Raw genomic sequence first — 21,534 nt, 5'->3', positions numbered from 1 at the left:
CCAAGATTCCTTTAAGCAAAATTAACATCCAGTGTCCACTGTAAGTTACTGTCTGAATCACTCCCTATGGCTTCTTTGTTGGCCACTAATAGTTGTGAGATTCTCACAGTGTGGGAATGGAGGTTTCAAACAACAGATGAGACTGTATTTTAAAAACAATCACCAGTACTGGATGGCACAGCCCATTTCTGCTAGGGGAGATGAGGCCAGAATGAAAGGTCTCTCTCTGAAAGGTATGTGCAGGGGACGGGGGTTGTTTTGGGTTTTTTTAATCTGCTTGTTATCAGGTAGGGAGAAGGATTGTAGTTAAGACCCATTAGCAAATGACAGTTTTCACATATTACCCAATTACAGGCAACAGGTTCAAGGCTTGGTGTAATAGCACAAAACATCTCCAGCATGGGATTGTCTGTCATCATTTCTTTTATATATGGGTGGGAGATGACTCTGCTGATCCTAGTGATGGCACCGGTGCTTGCTGTGACTGGGATGCTGGAGACCAGTGCATTGACTGGATTTGCCAACCGAGATAAAAAGGAACTGCAACGAGCAGGAAAGGTAAAATACAGCTTCTTCATAACACAGCTAATTGAATGGAACAAATAAAGAATAGACTCTCCTAATTCTAATCTGATCTGTGATGTGAACCCCTCAAGGGTTCATTTTCAATACACCACCTGTTTTTTTAATTTGTACAGTGCCTAGCACAACAGGGTCTCAGTCCATGATGAGGACTCCCAGGTGCTATTGCAATACAAATGCATAATAATAGTTACCGTTCTAGTTTATATAGTTGGGGGGGGTATGCTAATACCCTAGCAGCACTCTATTCTTATTTTTTTTTCTAAAAAGGAATAAACCAATACTCACATATACACATGAACAAGAGTTCACTCTTACTTACCGTTCAAGGACTCAACTGAAGCACTCCCTCAGCCAGACCAGTGAATCTCAGCCTAACTTTGCACATTTAGGTATATACCTGGAGTTGGGAACATTGAAATAAAAGCATCTGCATTTATTTCTGTGATTAAGCCTTTGCACAAACAAACTGGATATTTATTTTGCTGCATTCAGTATATTACCACCATAAGTACAAGTAAGTACATTCCTCTGTAAAAAAAAAATGTTTACCAATCCCAGACTACGTTGAGAAGGACCAGTGGTGATTTTTTTCCATCTCATTTTGTCTTTTGGTTTTCCTATTTACATAAAGGTAGCAACTGAAGCTGTGGAGAACATTAGAACAGTTGCTTCATTAACTAGAGAGAACACTTTTGAACAAATGTATGAAGAAAACCTGCAGAAGCCATACAGGTCAGAAATGATTCATGTCATATTAAGCCAGGCAATCGCAGTGGTTATCAGTCATGTTGAGACCATGTGCATTGCCCTTTCCTCCATTGCAATTGTCCCTTTTAGTTCTTTTTCTATTTTATTTATCCATTTAAAATATTACATTAAGTTAATAGTCTGCAGAGAACAAAACAAAGGCAAACAAACAGCCATATTAATACATCATATGGCTGTTTTGTTAAGGGGGATATCAGCTTGAGGAAAGAATGAAAGAGATTGCACCTCAAGTGTAATCTGGATAGTCCCTAAGGCATCAAATGTTGTTAGTGATGTATTCTAAACAAATTGCAATATTTTTGTGTGTCAGCATAATTTCTCTTAAACTCACTGAAAAGATGCTTGAGTGGGAAGACTGGGGTAGTTAAATATACAGTACAAATTTGCAGTTCTAGGATCCAATCCTGAAAACACTTATAAATCTGACTTCGGGCTCAGACTGGTATGTGGTTCTACAGGGAATTCTCTCAAAACCCAAGCGGTAGTGGATTAAGCACAGGTCCTGCTGATCTGTTGGTCTGACTCCTGGCTAGCATTGACAGGGGTCCAGCTTAACTGAACTGCTGTTAGAACTGGTGGGAATGTATTGGTAAATTTCCATTCTGTAGACATTGCATAGAGGTAGTGGAGGGGATAGATATCCTATCAGTCAACACAGGCCCAGACCACCCTTGGAGGCCTTTCTTCTCTCCTGTCCCAGGAAACCCTTACCTCCCTAGTTCGATGCTGCATGATTTTATTCATGGAAACAAAGTTATGTGTAAGTGTGTCCAGGATCAGACCTTTGGCTACAGCTGTATGCGATATAGTTTTTGGGGTTTTTTTACAGTTTCATTTACCCATAACTGGACCCATAAGTCTCCCTCATTCTTGCGTCTCCACCACTGGAAGCAGTGTGGTGGTTTTAGTGTAGACAAAGCTTGGACATTTTTGACATCTATGCATGCTTTCAACTGTAGAGAAATTTGGGGTGGCTACTATGGGTGGCCTCTGTAGCATACCTGGGAGTGAAGCTATACTAGCCACAGCATACATAAGCCCAGTTTCTCTCTGAACAAGCAGAATATCCCTCATATTTTTACAGTTGGTTCATGTTTTTTGTAAATACTGTATGTTGCAGGAATGCTCAGAAGAAAGCTCAGATCTATGGTTCCTGTTACGCATTCAGCCAGGCTTTTATGTATTTCACCTATGCGGCAAGCTTTCGATTTGGGGCATACTTAATTACAGTTGGAAGAATGACCCCAGAGGGTGTTTTCACGTGAGTCTCATAAATGAACAAATATGCAATGTGTGCCATTTTACACCTCCCCTTAGATCCCTGAGGAAATCCCCCAACACCCACCCTCCTCATCTCACAACACTGTCACAGAGATAAATTATTATCAGACTAGAAGGAGGTGAGTTTATTTTCTGTATTTGTTATTGAAATACAATGACAGCCCCTAGTGGAGCACTTTAGTACCAATGTCTGCTCCAAGGATTAGAGAGTTTTTGTGACAAGCTTGGTTAATTTCAGTAAATTCAGAATGTAAAATTGGTTTCAATTTTCCCACTAATGTTTGTTTGCATAAACAAACTTGGGCACTGGGTTTGCCTGCGGAGAGCGCCATGGAAGTCAATGACACTGTGCACAGGGATCTGTCCACGTGGACCTCTGCAGGATGGAGGTCCTAGGAAGTTATCATTCACTGCAGTATTGTCTGCTACCTGTTTCTGATTATTCGAATATATAGAGTTTTGTGTGGGGAAGGAAAAATGTGCTATTAAATTAAGGTTCTGTCATTGACCCAAAGGATATCCAAATTCTGATGTTATGGAATATAAACAAGCCCACTGGGTCAAATCCTGTTCCAGGTACAGAGGACCAGGAGAGCTCAGCTGCATAACAAGGGGTGAGAAGGGTAATGTTGGGGGCTGCGTTCTGACATCACAGATCACAGCACCTCCCTATGAACCAGGGTACCTGGGGCCAGAGCAGCCCTGGATCAGGGAATGATTGGAGCTTGCCCCCTGCCATCAACAGAGGGAGCCTTTAAAGGCCACAGAGACCCCATCAAACTTCAGCATCAAGGCTGAAGGGAATTCTTATGTTCATATGTACCCAGTGCACAGGGGTGCTGGAACAATTTGTACATGGGGGTGCTAAGAGCCATTGAACCAAACGGTAAACCTGTATATAATGGGAACAGTTTCAAGCCAGGGGGTGCAGCTGCACCACCAGCAACTTAGTTCCACCACCTGTGCCAATGCACAGTATTCAGGCTGCACATTGGAGCCCTGATACAGCATCCAAATCATGTGCTTAAGGACTTCACTATATTGCACCTGGATGTGAGGTTTTGGATCTTAAGATTAAAATGGGGGGGATGGTTAAAAAGAAATTATTTTACAATTAAAACCACTTGAAAACAGCTTCTCAGTTTATGGCTGTATTTATTTCTGCATTAGGCACTCAGTGTTGCAGAACAGATCTTCCTTCTCTCTAGTTACCCCATCAGATTTTGTGGTATGGGACAGGAAAATGTGGGGATAGTTTTTACTGGGAAAAAAGTCTTAGGCATATTCCATTTTTGGAGCAAAGTCATTCAGTTGATGACATATCTTTGGAGCCTGCCTAGATCTGGTGTCACAGTCTGGCAGCACGTCTTATTTATTCTTTCTGTGCCTAATCATATATGCTAATAATGTTTGGGGAGTTATTGGCAACAGAGGTCAGACAGAGCTGCGTGGCAGATGATCAAGAATGTAAAACAGCCACCCAGAAGGGGGAGAGGCAGACAGAGAAATTACATTAATGAAGATGGTTAAGTATTGAGCATGGCTGTTCATGACAGAGATGTTGTGGTAGAGGAATATGGCCACTCAAGAGACAGAGAAGCGAGTTCTGTCGATGGCCAGAGTACAGCACACAGGTACCTGGAAAGAGAGGGCTCCTCTCACTAGCAAGCCAAAGATCTATTACTGAACCATTAAAATTAATGAATATAGGGGCTGGGTCTCTTGTTGCTGACAGTGGTATAAATCAGGAGTACTGCTGTTGCAGTTGGTAGTGTGTTGAAATCAGAATCTGGCCCAACATCTCTTGTGCTGCTTTTCTTTACATCTGAAAATGATGCCGTCTGATTAAGGAACATGCTGGTGCTAGCTAGCCTGGTTATTTGCATAACTTGCAAGAAGAACTGAGAGAGCGAAAGCTTGCTTCTTTTGCCACCTTCCTCAGGCCCACCAACCCAAAATGGTGATGAGGCATAGGGCATGCACTCGTAACCTTAGAGCAAAGATGTCCAAATGTTCCCTAGCCTGAAGAACTCATTATAAATTTGACAAAAATATAGGGACTTTCAGACATAAAATGGAGTATCTGTATCTATCATCCACTTCTCCCCCTCCCCCCCCCCCATGTGAACTTTTTAAATATAAATTTAAAATTTCTTGGCAGACACAAGGCCTGATGTGGATGCTGGGAAACTACATTGTCTCCAATACTTATAAGTATAAACCACCATATAAACCACAGCATCTGTGTGGCAATTGCTGATATTTTCTTTAGTAATGGAATTATCTGAATTGGTATCACTCACGTCAAAGCAGAATTCTAGACATTTTATGATCCCATTGGAATCTGCTTGGGTTTTGCCCCAACATTTTATTATATATCCAAATGTATCTCCCCCGTTAATCTACTTGAAAAACTTTCCTTTACAAATATTATGATTTATTTTGATTAAATGAAGCCAGGTTACATTTTTAGGCTGCAAAGGTGTTCTGTAATCTGTTGGTACATCAACAAATCTTAATAAACACTCCAATAACACATTAGTAAGTGGATTGCTCAGATAATTAAAAGTAATCATATCTTTACAGTAACTGCAGGAGTCATTAGTGACACTGACCCACTTGCGTCCGAAGAAGTGGGTATTCACCCACGAAAGCTCATGCTGCAAAACGTCTGTTAGTCTATAAGGTGCCACAGGACTCTTTGCTGCTTCTACTGACCCAGTATTTCCAGAAGATAGCTGTCTACCATGATAGTATTGAGAGTTGCATTTCAAATCAGTCCCATCACCAGGAGGCTCAGCAAGTGAAAATCTTGTCCTCAAATTTGTCAGAGAAAAGAGAGGCTGTTTGCCACAATGTTGCACTGACAAAGAAACACCTGATTATGATGAAAAGGAGAATTGTGATAAGGAAGAAGCATCATGAAGTTTTAAAATCCCATTAACGGTAGAGATGTCTTTTATCCCTGTGAGATCTTTACACAGTTGAGAAATGCTGAAAAGTCCAAGAGGGTGAATATTCTGTGAAGGCTTTCAATAACTTTTTGACAATGCCCCTCACAAAAGGCTGTTAAAAAAATGAAGTAGCCTGGAGGTCAGAGGTAAAGTTGTGTCATGAATTAAAAACTGGTTCAGAGACAGAATACTAAGAGTAAGAATAAATGATCAGGTTTTAACCTGCAAAGAATTTTACCAGTGGAAAGCCACGAGGTTTAATACTAGGCGTTAATAAGTACCATAATATGGCGAAAGAATGACACACACTGGAAAAGAATGTGAGGAACTCCAGAGGGACTTAACTTCAGAGAGGAGGTTCACTTTAGAGAACATTATCCTTTATGGGTTGGGTTTGCACCTTTCTCTAAAGCCTTTGCTTCTGGCCACTGTTGGAGATAGGACAGTGGAGTAGATGAGCATGAGCATGGACATATCAGCTGGCATGTTATGGAACTCATATTTCAAAAATATGTGGCATTAATTGACGTTAAAGCAAAACCCAGCCCCTTTTATTAACTGCCTGTTCCAAGCACTAGCCATGTGTTGTCCTACTGGGTTTCAGTAGGCACCATAGCATATAGAAAACTGAGGGCTCTCTGGATGGTACATCCTGACACAGTTGCAGGAGAGGGGCAAGTTGGTTTTATGCTGAAAATGATCGTCGTTCTGACACCACACTGTGCTTTAGAAAAGTGGCTATTTTCCTGGCAATGCCTGCTGTGTTTTGCAGTAGACAATGAGAAACCAGAGTCATAATAGCAGGAACAAGCTGACAATAAAGCATGCTAATTGGTGATATTCCGTCAGCAAGGGCTTTCACAATATTGGATCAGATTAACTCTCAGGAAGCTGGGAGGTGTAGGTTTTCTGGCAGCTAAAATTTGCCCAGTGAAGTGTGCCAACACTACAAAGCACCTATTCCTCCTGGTCAAGAAGGGTTGCCAGCTAGCATATCCCCAGAACAGGGCAGTGTTTGCTGGACAGGTGGTGAAATCAGAGCAATATGCTGATTCAGAACATTGCTTTGATAGACTTGGTATGACAGGGCACCTACACAGCCAGGCTGCGCTTTTAAAACTGCTCTTACCTGACTCCCATGGGAGCACAGCGGGCATGATGCACTCCTGATTTCATCATTCTATGTAGACACATTCATTGCCAGCTTCCAACAGGATGGTTGATGATGAAGCAAATCTAGCAATTCCTCTGGAAGAGGAGCTTATAGTTTTGTTATTTTTATAGAAAAATTATTTCACTGATTTTGATTTTGATTTTACAAAACATTCAGGGACGATTAATTTTTTGTAGCATTGCTCTCTACTTGAAGTCAGTGGAATATTTTCCCTGCAATATGTGTTTTGTCAAAAGGTGTTTATAGCTACAAAACTTTCATCTGGAAGGCTTGTGGGGCTCAGAGAGAAGGGTGGAGAAAGAATAACCAGTTGCTTAGGCCATTCACCTAAGCTGTGAGAGATCAAGTTGCAAGTCTCCACTCTGTCTGATTGTGACGTGATCTGGGATGAAGAGCTCTGCTCTGAATCAGGCAGAACAGGAACTTAAATGTGGGTCTCACACAGCAATGACCTAGACCACCAGCTATAGAGTGGCATACCCCCTCCTTCAGGAAAAGGTTTTATTTTTATTCTAATGCAGAACAAAAGAATTGGAAACCTCAAAAGTTGCTGTGAAACGGAATTGTCGTCATCCAGTAAGCCGGAGAAGCTAGTCCCTCAGGGACTGTACATGGCTCATCCAGCAGGTCCTCTTCCATACTATTATTTACCAATTTGACACTTGAAGTAGCACGTACAGGAAAGATTGTGTGGAGCACATGTATGCTGACAGGAGCCAGACTGTGCAGATAAGCTCTTTTGAAAGAGATAAAGTATTGGTACCTAGTCAGACACCATGCAAGTATTGGGAGATTGCCCTGTTCCCCTCTGTCTTTCTTTGTATTATATGCACACCCTCTTGCCTAACTGTAACCTGACCTAAACTGAGTGTGATAATCCTTATGAAGGACTACTGTGTTCGCCTGCTTTATATAAAATGTATTGTGCAGTTCTCTTCTTTAACTTATAAGAAAATCAGAGCCCCACGTCACGGAAATGATGGCTGAACCAGGTATTTGAAATTAAGGTCAGGAACAATAAAGGTCTTGTTAGGATTACACGTAATCTTTGCTATTAAATTAAGATTCTGTTTGTGGAAAATAATGGCTCAGGTTTGAGTGAACACAAGAGAAATACAAGATGAATGGTCCACATGTTTTAAAATGCCTCGTTTTTGTTGTTGTTGAAGCTAACTATTAATGGGCCTTATGTTTCCAGAGTGCTTTAGGCCTGACATTTTAAAAAATGTTTTGGTGCCCAACATGAGATACATTAATAGGGCCTGACTTTCAGAACGCATATGCTCATCTTATATACTTAGCTTCTAGCTGATAATTAATATTATAAAATGAAGATTGTGATCTAGAACCCAATTTACAAGATCAAAAGATCAAGCTCTTCATATATCTGCTTAAAACATGATTTTTAGTCTCTTTAGTCTTTCACTCAGAGTAGATTTATTATTAAATGATTATAACCTCTGCTCTTTATAACTTAAAACATGAGGTATGGATAACTGGCCTTAAAATCAGTGCTTAAACCTGCTCGTACATAATATATGCAAAAATTCTTGAAGCACATATCTACTATATGTTGTACACAGATTATAGTGTCTTCTTGCAAATGCCTGTGGCAAAATCAGTTTAAGCATCAGTGCTGTTCATGTGGATACATTAAACATTATTTTTGTTGATACAGGGCTTTAATTTTTATTTATTGTGTATTTATTTTGGAAGGGAATGTAAAAGGTTAATGCATTTCTGAAATGTTATGCAGTTATTTATTTGATAGCACCCAAAATTGCACTAGATACTTCACAGATAAACGATACACGATTCCTGTCCTGATGAACTTAACAATCTAACTATCAGAGGACACAAGTGAGAGGTGTAAACAATGGAGGCAGAGGAATAAGGAAGGCAGGCAAGAAATTTGCAACGATAAAATCACAGGAGTAATTCAGTTTAGTTGTGCCCACAAGCTGATAACTTAATAATATGGGCCAGATTCTTGGGTCTGGCCCATACAAGTACACTATTTTTAAAGGGGATTTCTCTATCCAATCTCTAGCTGAGAAAAAGGGGAAAGATTCTCATCCAGCCATTGGACACAGTCTAAATTTTAATATTGACCCAATCCTGCTCTATAATCCCATACATATTAGTATTTAATTCCACTAAATTCCTAACCAAACTATCCCTTTATACATAAATTTCCCTGCACCCTCCAGGATCCAGTCCTCACTTCTCCCTCATAGAGCAAATCCTAGCTGTGTTAGTCTTACAATGGGTGTTCTTGTTTTGCTGTATTTTTTTTACAAATTTAAGTAATTATGATAAAGTGTCAACTAAGAAAGTGCAGCCATTCCTGTATGGTTTTATTAATTAATTGATTATTACATTAAGAATCTATCAACTCCCATTTTTTACCAGAATTCCCAGCTCCTAAAGAGCCTGATCCCCTGTAGCTATCCAGGCTTACAGAACCTCCTATTTCAATTTCTCTTCCCTCAAAGGCCTTGGTCTTAGTATCTCCAGTCATGCATTACATGCATGCATGACAAAAGGACAATCCAAGAACTCGTAAGCCTCTAGAGTTCTGGTTTTGCCACTGCTGCTCTCCAACAGGGTGAGAAGCACCTGAGTGAAGAGTTCCTGAGCCCTAGCAAGGTCCTTCCCTCTTGGTCTTCCTGCCTTCAGTCTCGGTGGTGCCTCTGACACTGTTGCTCCCTAGTGAGAGTTCTGAGGGGAATTAAAGAATTCCTAGGACCCTCATAGATTATCCCTGTCCATCTTGAATCCCTACAGAGCTACTGCAGCTGCTGTTCTGTGCAGGGGTGCGGAGGATATGGTGGGCTCCTGGGTCACAAGGCAAAGCCCAATGTCATCCTTGTACTTGAAAATACAACCTGCAGTGGTTGTTTGCTTATGCTGGTTGCTAGAGGGAAAAGAGGTGTCTTGCACTGATTTCCTTTACTACTTAAATGTCTGCTACATGTCATGACCTTTGAGCCACTAGTGCTTCTGTTGCTTTTGCCTCGCAGAATGAAGCTGGCATCTAACCAGAAGTTACTGTGTTTTCCTTCCTATAGAGTTTTTTCTGCAATTACGTATGGCGCTATGGCACTTGGCGAGACGTTAACCTTTGCACCTGAATATGCCAAAGCCAAATCAGGGGCCGCACACTTGTTTGCTCTGTTTGAAAGAACACCAGCCATTGATAGCTACAGCCAAGAAGGAGAAAAACCAGTGAGTGCAACTTCAGTTCTAAATGTACTGCACATGTCCTTGTTGCTAGCAATTATCTCACCTCATTGAAACTTCTGCTTAGAATAAAGAAAAAGAGAGGCTGGAAGGGTGGGTATTTTGGGCTATTGTGGAGTGACAAGCCTTTTATCCATTCATCTCAATGCTATTGTTGTTTATATTACAGCTGTGCTCAAAATGTACTAACACTTAATAATAAGTGACCTGTTAGTGAATGATTACATCCCAGCTAAGTTGTACACTGTAGCAAATATATGAAACCTTGTGCTCCTAATACTGTCACCCTCGTTTTCTTCTTCATCATCCTCTGTTGTGGTCTACACCCACCTGTCCAGTCATGTCCTGTATTTAGGCTCTGATCCTGCAACATGTTCTACACAGGCAGACCCGTACACTGCACCCACCCACAATGAGGAGTTGGCATCCTGTGCCAAGCAAGTTGCAGTAGCAGGGCCTTATGCTGTAAATTTTTGGGGACAGGGACTGGCTTTTATCTTACGTTTGTACAATGTCCAGTATAACAGGGCCCCTGATCCTAATGGTGGTGTCTGGTTGCTACTGTGATACTAATGATGAAATCCTTGACACACACAAAGGTCACAATCTAAAAAGACAAGAATCAGAACAGGAATGACCTAGTCAAGGTAGGTTGTTCATCAGACACTGAGCCCCTTCCTCATTCTTTTGTTTTGGTGGTGCCCATAGAACAGGTGACATTAGATTAAATAATTTTTGTGTTTGAAGATGGATGGGTATCACTAGGCTTTGGTACAACTTCAGTGGGAGCATCCTCTGCAGACAGTGACAGAATCGGACCGTGAATGAGCCATATGTTTTAAATCACAAGTCTTACAGAACCCTTTGGGGGTGGGCATATGTCTGTGTTGTGTTAAGCAATTTAAAACCAGCTAAGTCCTGAAAGAACATAGCACATTACCATATACCAAGACAGAATCAGCTGCTACCATTGTCTTCCACGCTAAGACTGAGCAACTTCTTTTCCTGGAAATGTAAGCATGGAGTCCAAGACCTAAAATTAAAGATTGATTATAGTAGAATAAAATTTGAAGAACAGTTAATAAGTGTTATTCAGAACAGTTAGTCACCATCACACCCACACTGGCATTGTCAGGACAGTTTAGAAATCTTTTGGTGAAAATAATAGAACAGGGCATCTGAGTACAACCAGGACATTTCTGGAATATGTCTGTAATAAATATTTAACTTGACTTATGTGTTTTTAAGGCAAATGTTTAAAGAAGTCTTCTGTTTAAGTTTTAGAACACATGTGACATGAAAGCATTGCCCATCTCTTCTCACAGGCTACATTCAGAGGAGGTTTAGAGTTCCGTGAAGTGTCTTTCACTTATTCATCTCGCCCAGATGTTCCCATCCTCCAAGGCTTGTCTCTTCAGATTGAAAGAGGACAAACCGTGGCATTTGTTGGCAGCAGTGGATGTGGGAAAAGCACTTCTGTTCAGCTTTTACAGAGATTCTATGACCCTCTCACAGGGCAAGTGGTAAGATTAAATTTTGATAATATCTGCACTGGTGATTTTATTGTCGTTTTTCTAACCACATGTTCCTACTTAAGCTTTACTGCTATTTTAAAAGCCCCAGTGACCAAGCTGCAGTGAACTGAGGCCAGCCGGGATGCCTGATCTTATATTAATTCAGTGACTACTGAGCACAGCATGTCATGCAGGTTTTGTGGTCATTAGGTCAAATTCTGCCATATTGTACCAATTATAGCTGGAGTGAGTAAGCAGATTAGAAATGTTGGTTTATTGCACTGGGCTTTTTCACTGTCAGTATCCCACATAACATCTCTTTTCCAGAACTAGGACCACAAACATCAACTGTAAATTTAAAAAAAAAAATCTCACAGTTTTTAGTCATTGGAAAAACTGTGTCATCTTATCACCGACCTAAAGGAAATGTTACTTTTGGAAACTGTAAATTTAATCTCATGGAGAATGATTGATTATTGACCAAGAAGAATCCTCTTTTGAGTTACTAATGAACCGGCATCAGAAAAAAATGTTTCTTATAGTGCTACTCCACTTAAGAGATGGGCAGTACAAATCAGCTGATCCAGGCCTGATACACTGGCAAGATCCCCAAACTTTGTGACTCCACCCTTTTGGAAATACACAGGTGGAAAACACATGTCTCTCAAATTCATTACACAACCCCAGTCCACTTGCATTTAGTTGGAGTAATCAACCTTTGCAGTTAATTTGTGCTATGTTTATCCTTAAAACTTGCCTACACCAGAAATCTGCAGCAGTTTAACATAAACTAGTTTTTAATCAATATAGTTAAGCTGATGCAACCCCCTGCATTGACTCTTATTTCATTTTAAGATTGGCTTATTGTGGTTTAGCTTTAACCTGTTCCCAATGGATTTGAGCAAACTCCCACGGTCTCCCCTCTAACCCAGCCACGTGGTGCACCATGAGAGATACAATATAGCCAGGGAGCTGGCCCAAAGGGGACATGAGGCACAAAGCTACAACTCCCATGAGGCACTGCTGCACATTAGGACGATGCAGGTTAATGTCAAACTAAGTCAAAACAAAACATTGTAACACTTTCAAATGAAAATTTTTCAGAGCTTTTCATTTCATGAAAAAAAATGATATTTTGACTTTTCATTCTGATTTTGGGATGAAAACAAACAAAATATTGGAATTTCCCACAAGATGGAAATTTCAGGTTTTGCTCAGCTCTCATCAGAACCAACGCTGTAAAAACCAATGACATAATCAACACACTTATTAAAATCAAGATATAGGAGCTCGATACTGAACGAGTCAGCTGACATCAGGAGCTTGCTGGTGCTGTGAAGTCTTCTCCCTATTGCTGTGTCTGCAGGGGTTTCCAGAGGGGTTCAATATTCATTGCTATTAACTCTTGATAGTTCCTTGAGAGTTCTTGCTATGATAATGATCAGAATTGTAATGTTTGTGAATAAAGTCTGATTGAAATACCAGACACCCAATCTTGACATTTGTTGCTGTTGGCAGCTGTTTGATGGCATCAATGCAAAACATTTGAATATCCAGTGGCTACGCTCTCAAATAGGAATAGTCTCCCAAGAGCCAGTGCTTTTTGACTGCAGCATAGCTGAGAATATTGCCTATGGGGATAACAGTCGGAATGTACCATTGGATGAGATACAAGAAGTAGCAAAAGCAGCAAATATTCATTCTTTTATAGAAGAACTTCCTGAGGTAATAAAGTGACTCAAGTCTTAGAATATATCAAATATCAAGGTCTGATGATTTTGATATTACAGCACTATTATCCATATGTAGTTTTCAACATTATTGAAATAGGAATGTTTGACTTAATGTTCAAATACCACTTTGTTTTTTTTAAGTGAGATATACTATTCCATGGGATTGTCCCCATCACCAGTAAGTCAATAACTGAGGCACAGTAAGTGCACAAGATCAGTAGCAAGGGAGGTTATGTCTCTGCATTGCTCTCCACCTTACACCATGGTCTGAGCCACAATGGGAAATCCACTAATACTCCAGAATAGATTTTCTACTCCTTCTGCATCACAAAATTTAGAGGAGGGGCAGTGGGTGAAAGGAAACGTGTAGATTAATTTTTAATTCTACCTACGGTTGTGATGTAATGTAAACAATGAACCTTTTCCTTCATCAACTGTATTATTTTTATAACAGAAATACAACACCCGAGTTGGAGATAAAGGAACACAGCTCTCGGGTGGCCAGAAACAACGAATAGCTATTGCAAGGGCTCTTCTCCGGCAACCAAAAATTTTGTTGTTAGATGAGGCCACTTCTGCTCTTGATAATGAGAGTGAAAAGGTAACTTGCCTATATTTAATAATAATGTACAAGAATGTGTATCGATGGACTGGAGGGAGTCATATGGAAACCAACAATAGTACTAAGGAAAGGACAAACATCCCATTTATTTTCATGTAGCGTTTAGTTTGAAGCTTGGAGTGGGGTGGGTCATGCAGTATCAGACTTGACCAGCTTTCTGATGGCTAAATAGGGATCACAGCATCCATCATCCCCTCTGGGGTATTTTCCTTTTCTTTTCATAAAAGTGTTAGTTGCTGTGGTGCTGAACTGCACATGAAAGGGTGCAAGCACTAGAAGCAAGTTCTGTGTGTGTTTTATTTTGGAAATAATCTCCTCGTGGCGGGGGGGTCATTTGTCTTCTGGTTTTTGAACACCTGAGTTTAGCTACGCTACATTTTTTTCCCCACTATCAGACTCTGTTTTATTGCTATTTTGTGCTCCCACCTTTGGCTAACTTCTAACCTGGCTGCTGCAGTCATGCAGTGCTCTCCAGCTTGCTAATTCAGATCATTTCACATTCGTCTCCACTCTTTCACCCCCACCCCCACACTCTAGTATCTTCCTTGAAGGAAGAGAATTGCAGCTGTGTTTGTACAGGCAGTGCAAGATTATTTTATGAACTAATGAGATTACTTGCTCAGGAATGTTTTAAGACTACTGTAGACCTCGCCAAAACCTGCTCACTACCACTTAATACAACATTTCACTGCTTAAGGTCACGTCATGCTTTTCCGTAATTTAGCTGGACATACCTGCTGCCTGCTGATATCACATATATTCGAATAAGTGTTATAGCAGAATAACTGTACAAATAAGACTGTACATTCTGAATCAGTAACCAGTTGAACTTGCATTATTTCGCTTATTTGAACTGAGATGGGTACAGTAGTTCTCTAAATGAACTTAAAAGTAGTGATTGATGAGATGACTGGCTCTGTGGATATGGGGAAAGTGGTGGATGTGATATATCTTGACATTAGCAAAGCTTTTGATACGGTCTCCCACAGTATTCTTGCCAGCAAGTTAAAAAAGTATGGATTCGATGAATGGACTAGAACAGGGGTAGGCAACCTATGGCATGGGTGCCGAAGGCGGCACATGAGCTGATTTTCAGTGGCACTCACACTGCCCAGGTCCTGGCCACCGGTCTGGAAGGCCCTGCATTTTAATTTAATTTTAAATGAAGCTTCTTAAACATTTTAAAATCCTTATTTACTTTACATACAACAATAGTTTAGTTATATATTATAGACTTATAGAAAGAGACCTTCAAAAAATGTTAAAATGTATTACTGGCACGCGAGACCTTAAATTAGAGTGACTAAATGAAGACTCGGCACTCCACTTCTGAAAGGTTGCCGACCCCTGGACTATAAGATGGATAGAAAGCTGGCTAAATTGTTGGGCTCAATGGGTAGTGATCAACGGCTCGATGTCTAGTTGGCAGCCGGTATCAAGTGGAGTGCCCCAAGGGTCAGTTGTGGGGCCGCTTTTGTTCAACATCTTTCTTAATGATCTGGATGATGGGATTAATTGCACCCTCAGCAAGTTCACAGATTACACTAAGATGGTGGGAGAGGTAAATACGCTAGAGGGTAGGGATAGGGTCCACAGTGTCCTAGACAAATTGGAAGATTGGGCCAAAAGAAATCTGTTGCGGTTCAACAAGGACAAGTACAGAGTCCTGCACTTAGGAAGGAAGAATCCCATGCATCGTGACAGGCTGAGGACCTACTGGCTAAACAAAAGTTCTGCAGAAAAGGACCTGGGGGTTATAGTGGACGATAAGCCGGATATGAGTTAGCAGTGTGCCCTCATTGCCGAGAAGGCCAACAGCATATTGGGCTGTATTAGTAGGAGCATTGCCAGCAGATCGAGGGAAGTGATTATTCCCCTCTATTTGGCACTGGTGAGGCCACACCTGTAGTATTGTGTGCAGTTTTGGACCCCCTACTACAGAAGGGATGTGGTCAACTTGGAGAGAGTCCAGCAAAGGGTAGCGAAAATTATTAGGGGGCTGGGGCACATGACTTATGAGGAGATGCTGAGGGAACTGGGATTATTTAGTCTGGAGAAGAGAAGAATGAGGGAGGATTTGATAGCAGCCTTCAACTACCTGAAGGGAGGGTTCCAAAGAGGATGGAGCTCGGCTGTTTTCAGTGGTGGCAGATAACAGAACAAGAAGCAATGGTCTCAAGTTGCAGTTGGGGAGGTCTAGGTTGGATATTAGGAAACACTATTTCACTAGGAGGGTAGAGAAGCACTGGAATGGGTTACCTAGGGAGGTGGTAGAATCTCCATCTGTAGAGGTTTTTAAGGCCCAGCTTGACAAAACCCTGGCTGGGATGATTTAGTTGGGGATGGTCCTGCTTTGAGCAGGGGATTGGACTAGATGACCTCCTGAGGTCTCTTCCAACCCTAATATTCTATGATTCTATGATTACAGTGGTGTGAGATAAAAACATTGGAAATCCAACAGAATCCTGTGAGATCCTCCAGAACAGCATGGGATTTCATGGATTTTCCCTAGACCTTGGCACAGCCACAGCAGGTCACTACGAAAAGGCCAGATGTTCGTAACCTGACTCTCACTGAGTAGCACCTTACTCCACAAGTAGACTCATTGAAATAAGTGGTGACAGTGTATGGCCCTAAGTGCCTTAATGGACAAATAGGAAAGAAAATTGTTAAAATCTTCTTCCAATTTTGGACAGACACCACTCTCCCTATGCTGATTTTGGAGCAGGCTCCACGTGTGTTTTGCCAAGGCCCTGTCTATACCACAGATTTAACCATGTTGGAACACCATTGAGAATCTGTGCTTACTTGTCTGGATGGTGGCAGGGCGGAGGAGAAATATATGTATTCTTACGTTAGGGAGATATGTTTTATCCTGCGCATTTAACAAGGTTAAAGTATGGTCCCTAATATGTTTTGTTTTTTTCTGCCCTCAAAAGCAAGACAAAAATACATTGTATTCCAGTTGCACTACAAAACTGCTTGACAAGTATGACTATATCCACACTATAAAGTCTCTGCCAGCATAGCGCCCTCATCTAGGCACAGTGTACACTGACAGAAGGAGTTTTTCTGCTCGTGTAGGAATACCCCCTCCCCAAGTTAGCTATGCTGACAGAAGCCCTCTTCTGTCTGCCTAGCTGTGTCTACACTTGAAGTTTTGTCAGCAGAGCTATGGCTGTAGCAGGTGGGTTTTTTCACACCCTTAATGACATAGCTATGCTGATATAGGTTTTACACCAAGTCTTTGTTTTAAACAAGGCTTTGTATGTGCAAGTATGGCCTAAACTTTTGTGCCACGGGTGGAAGACTGTGTATATACTTAACCTCTTCCCAAGAGAAATATTTATTTTAACTTACTGAAATGTCCAGGCTTGTCTTTCCTCATGTAGACCAGCCTTTAGGGCTGTGGGCATAGTAGGCAAATTCAAAGCTGGAATTCCCTACTGTGGCCGTAATTGTTGAAGTGTAACACAGAGACACTGCAGCCTTCTTACCACTCTTTCATCCTATTCAGATCAGACTTGGCTAAAATTGATTTTAAATGCCTGTGACCTACTGCTGGGAGGGTGCTGTTGGTCAATTACAGATCCAAATTTTGCCAGTGTAGGGGCAACAGTTCTGAGAAGGTGTTAAAACCAAGTCCGTAATGTCTTCTGTATTTTTCCCTAGGTGGTGCAACAGGCCCTTGACCAGGCACGGAAAGGAAGGACCTGTATTGTGATTGCTCACAGGCTGTCCACAGTACAGAATGCAGATGTCATTGTTGTTATTAACAATGGAAAAATAATAGAACAAGGAACTCATCAGCAACTAATGGCAAAGCGTGAAGCCTATTTTAATTTAGTAAATGCACAAACACAGCTCTAAAACAAGGATAGCCCCTGAGGCCTTCTTTAGAAATTAGCTGTCAGGAAAAGGAGTAGTTAGCATCCAGAGAATGTGATCTGACCTTATGGGCTTACCAGCAACTCTTCTTTGGACACACAGATGCTCCGCAGGACCTGGAGTAGTTTAACTTGCTCAGCATTCTTGCCTTTGGAGTAGAAAGATGCTCTTTTTGGGAAATCCATGTTGGAGAGGTTTAAACCGTAGACTGGGGTTTAATACTGAGTCAGTGGAATCATGGGAAAACCTCTCTTTCTCATGTTATCTGCAGAGCATGTTTCAGTATTTCCCTCAGGTGGGGTTACTCTATTCCCTCTACCTGCTCCTGCAATATGCAACTGGACAGGAACTCTTTGCTTTAGCAGATATTTAGAGATGTAGATATAAAAATCTTAATTATATATCATTTGAAATCAATGTTAGAGTTCTTGTTTTTTTTATAAAAGTTGGTTTAAATCATTACATGTTTGCTACTGTTGAAACTAGCGATGGTCCTGACCAAACATTTGTTAAAAGTTTGGATCCATATTCAGGCTTCATTACGTAGCGCATCTTGAGTTTAAATTAGTTACTAATCCACTAACCCATAAATCCCAATTTAAACTGTTACAGAATCCCTGCTAGGGATTTTAATAGGCTGTATTATTTCCAGATCTGCCATTGAGTTTATGGGTATTTAAGTTTTCCTTCTGCTTCTTTTATGCATTAGAAATATTGTATTGTATTATTATTTTTATTGCCATAGCACTTGGGAGCTATAATCATGGATCAGGACCCCACTGTGCTAGGTGCTGTACGTACACAGAACAAAAAAGCCATATCTGCCCGCAAGAGCTTACAATATAAGTGTGTATATATAAGACAAGAGACAACAAATGGGTATAAAAAGACAAGGAAACAATGAGACAATATCTTAATTTCACTGTTTTTGTGGAGTTCTTAAGACAGTGGTCCCCAACCTTTTTCATCTTGCAGGCGCCAGACGATGAGCCACGGAGGACCGTGGCAGCGGATGAGCATCCTCCGAAATGCCGCTGACAAGCAGCAACGTCAATAGGCGTCGCCGCCGAAATACCGCCGACAAGTAACGTCATCCAGAGGCATCGCTGCCAAAAATTGGCGGCATTTTGGCAGCGACGCCTCTGGATGACGCTGCTTGTTGGCAGCATTTCGGCAGATGCTCGTCTGCCAGACAGTACACGGGCACACTTAGACACCCTGGCAGGGACCATGGCACCCGCAGGCACCGTGTTGGGGACCCCTGCCTTAAGGACTAGAGAACTGGCTTAGGAATGTTCTCATCTTACAACTGACGGTGGAAGGGTACTGAATCTTCCCAAAGCTTTTCTCCCAAGTGTTTCTCAAGAATTTGAGTTAAATGAGTGTGAACAAAAACCCTGTCCCTCTCAGTTTCCTCAAGTTTCCATCTCTTGTAATGTCATAATCCTACTAGTTCTCCATTCCCCAAAAGGAATTCTTCAGCAATATGAAAAAATCAAGTGTTATAATTCTCCTTTAAAAACAAGGCCTTTTCTCTTTAGAAGTCACTTTTAAGAGTGGCTCAATTTCCAAGAGACATTTTATATTTAGTCAGGTTCTTATGATTTTTAAGGGGGTTAGGCAATTATAAACTAACTTGAAAGCTGTCAAAGGGTTACAAGTTTTTTTTCTTTCAAATGCTAAAGGCTAAATCCTCACATTATCTGTGCATCTTTTTTCAGAGAAGCCACTTAAATGTAGTGTAATCTTGGCTGCAATATACAGGTTATGATATCTGGGATCCTTCCAAACTGTGTGTGCTAAGTGTGTTCCAAGTTTAGGGTAAATTTATCTCCCAAAGGTCTTAGCCCAAAGCATAACTAATTCGGATTCTGCTATGCAGAGCCTAGCATAAATCAGGCCAATCCCACTGAAAGGTTTATTTCTACCTCTAGGTGAAGTGACTAAAGCAGCAGCTACATCTTCCTCAGATATGGACAGATAAACAGAATACCCTGTTATATCACTTAATATAATGAAGTGTCCTTAATCCAGAACATTGCAGAACACAGAACAGTGCAGATATTCACATATGTAAGATATATAAAATGCAAATATTAACAATTGAAAACAATCTGGATTAAGGACACTTCCTGGAAGACTCCATTCCATAAATCCACAAATATTCAGGCAGTTTATGAAGCATCAAATCCTACTCACATATATTTCATCCTGCATACAGGGAAACATTATATAAGTGTTCACAGCATGAAATATGATAGTAAGACACAGCTTCTCCACACCGGCCTGCAGGGTGGACTATGGAGGGGTGTATTGCACAGCACACCAAAGAATTGCGCTCTAACTGCCCCCATGCGGTGGCTGCTGGTGCAAACTAAAAGGTACCTAATTCATGGTAATGGAGTCCTGTTTGAAAGAGGTGCACTCTGCAATTCACACCCCCATAGTCCACACTATAGCACAAAGACATAGCCTTAGACATTGGATATTTTGAGAAACAGAAATAGACTATCTTATCTTATGATATTTGACTAAAAAAGTCTTTTCAGCCAAACAAAATGTACACACAAAAACCAGTTTTCAACATTTTTCAGGTTTTCATCAAAAACAAAAAGAGTCTAAATATTTGGATTAAAATTAAACAAATTTCATTTTCATCAAAAATATTTGGGGAGGGGGGAGTAATTTCCCAACCAGCTCTGATTTTCGGATCTTCCATCCAGAACAAGACCAAGTATGTTCCAACCCATCAGTTTACCTGGAGTAGTACATTAGAAGTTCAGCCTCTTTCATTCAGATTAACAAATCATTTTATAATGCTACTCTTGTCATTCAGTTACTCTTAATTACCATGGTTTATCTTCACAGGTTGTAAAACCAGAATGGGCCATTATGATAATCTAATCTGAACTCCTACTTAACACAGGCCATAGGACTTAATTTCTGTTTGAACTAGAGCATGTCTTCTAGACAAAAATCAATCTTGATTTTTTTTTTTAATTTTCCTCACAATAATTCAGCATAACCCTTGGTAAATTGTCCCAGTGTGCTGGTTCACAACACTATTCATTGAAATTTAGCCCAGATGCCCCTCCATCATGACAGAAGAGTGGCAGTGCCAAATCTGCCATCCTAGGGCTGGTCTACACTAAAGCTATAAATTGACCTAAATTACGCTGCTTTACTTATGTAAATTATGTAACTGAAGTTGATGTAATTTAGGTCGACTTACAGCGGTGTCTACACCGCGCTATGTTGATGGGAGATGCTCTCCCGCCAGTTTACCTTCCACTTCTCAGGGAGCTGAAGTACAAATGTCAATGGGAGAGTGCTCTGCCATCGACTTAGCTTGTCTTCACCAGACCCATTAAATCAACGTTGCTGCATCAATCATAGCAGTGCCAATTAAGCCAGAAGTATAGACAAGCCCTAAGTCTATGAGGACGGAGGTGACTCAATGAAGTTTTACTTAGTGCAGCAGTTTGTCTTGAGTGGCCTCTAATCCTAGATCTTTACAAACTGGCTGGAGAAAGCTTCGTTGATGAATCATCACTGTTCCCTTTATTTTCATCAGCTTTAATCATAACCCAGTAACAGCCCTCACACTGGTGCATCATTCCACCCTTTTTGTTCCCATAAAAACAATTTCTTAAATTAATGCTTCATGGATAAATCCTTGTCCAGTTTAAAATTATACATTTACTAATTGGTTTAAAAATATTGCAGTATGCAAATTTTCAAAGAGACTCTGCAAGACAAATTAAAACGTTGT

At 40.8% G+C, this 21,534-nt stretch overlaps 1 protein-coding gene across 1 annotated transcript in view; it reads left to right on the top strand.

Annotated features, from left to right (window-relative positions):
* LOC123363810 (ATP-binding cassette sub-family B member 5-like) overlaps positions 1-18,069 on the top strand; it is a 67,473-nt gene extending 49,404 nt beyond the window's left edge. The window contains exons 22-29 of the mRNA XM_045005226.1: positions 355-558; positions 1,217-1,317; positions 2,474-2,614; positions 9,834-9,990; positions 11,331-11,528; positions 13,038-13,244; positions 13,707-13,853; positions 17,547-18,069. Of these exons, the coding sequence (XP_044861161.1) occupies positions 355-558; positions 1,217-1,317; positions 2,474-2,614; positions 9,834-9,990; positions 11,331-11,528; positions 13,038-13,244; positions 13,707-13,853; positions 17,547-17,744 (1,353 nt within the window). The 3' untranslated portion in view covers positions 17,745-18,069. The remainder of the gene's footprint in view (positions 1-354; positions 559-1,216; positions 1,318-2,473; positions 2,615-9,833; positions 9,991-11,330; positions 11,529-13,037; positions 13,245-13,706; positions 13,854-17,546) is intronic.
* Positions 18,070-21,534: the final 3,465 nt, after the last annotated feature.

The sequence above is a fragment of the Mauremys mutica genome, chromosome 2 (genome assembly GCF_020497125.1).
Source record: "Mauremys mutica isolate MM-2020 ecotype Southern chromosome 2, ASM2049712v1, whole genome shotgun sequence".
In the NCBI taxonomy this organism is placed as follows: Eukaryota; Metazoa; Chordata; order Testudines; family Geoemydidae; genus Mauremys; species Mauremys mutica.
This window is presented reverse-complemented; position numbering and strand designations above follow the sequence as displayed.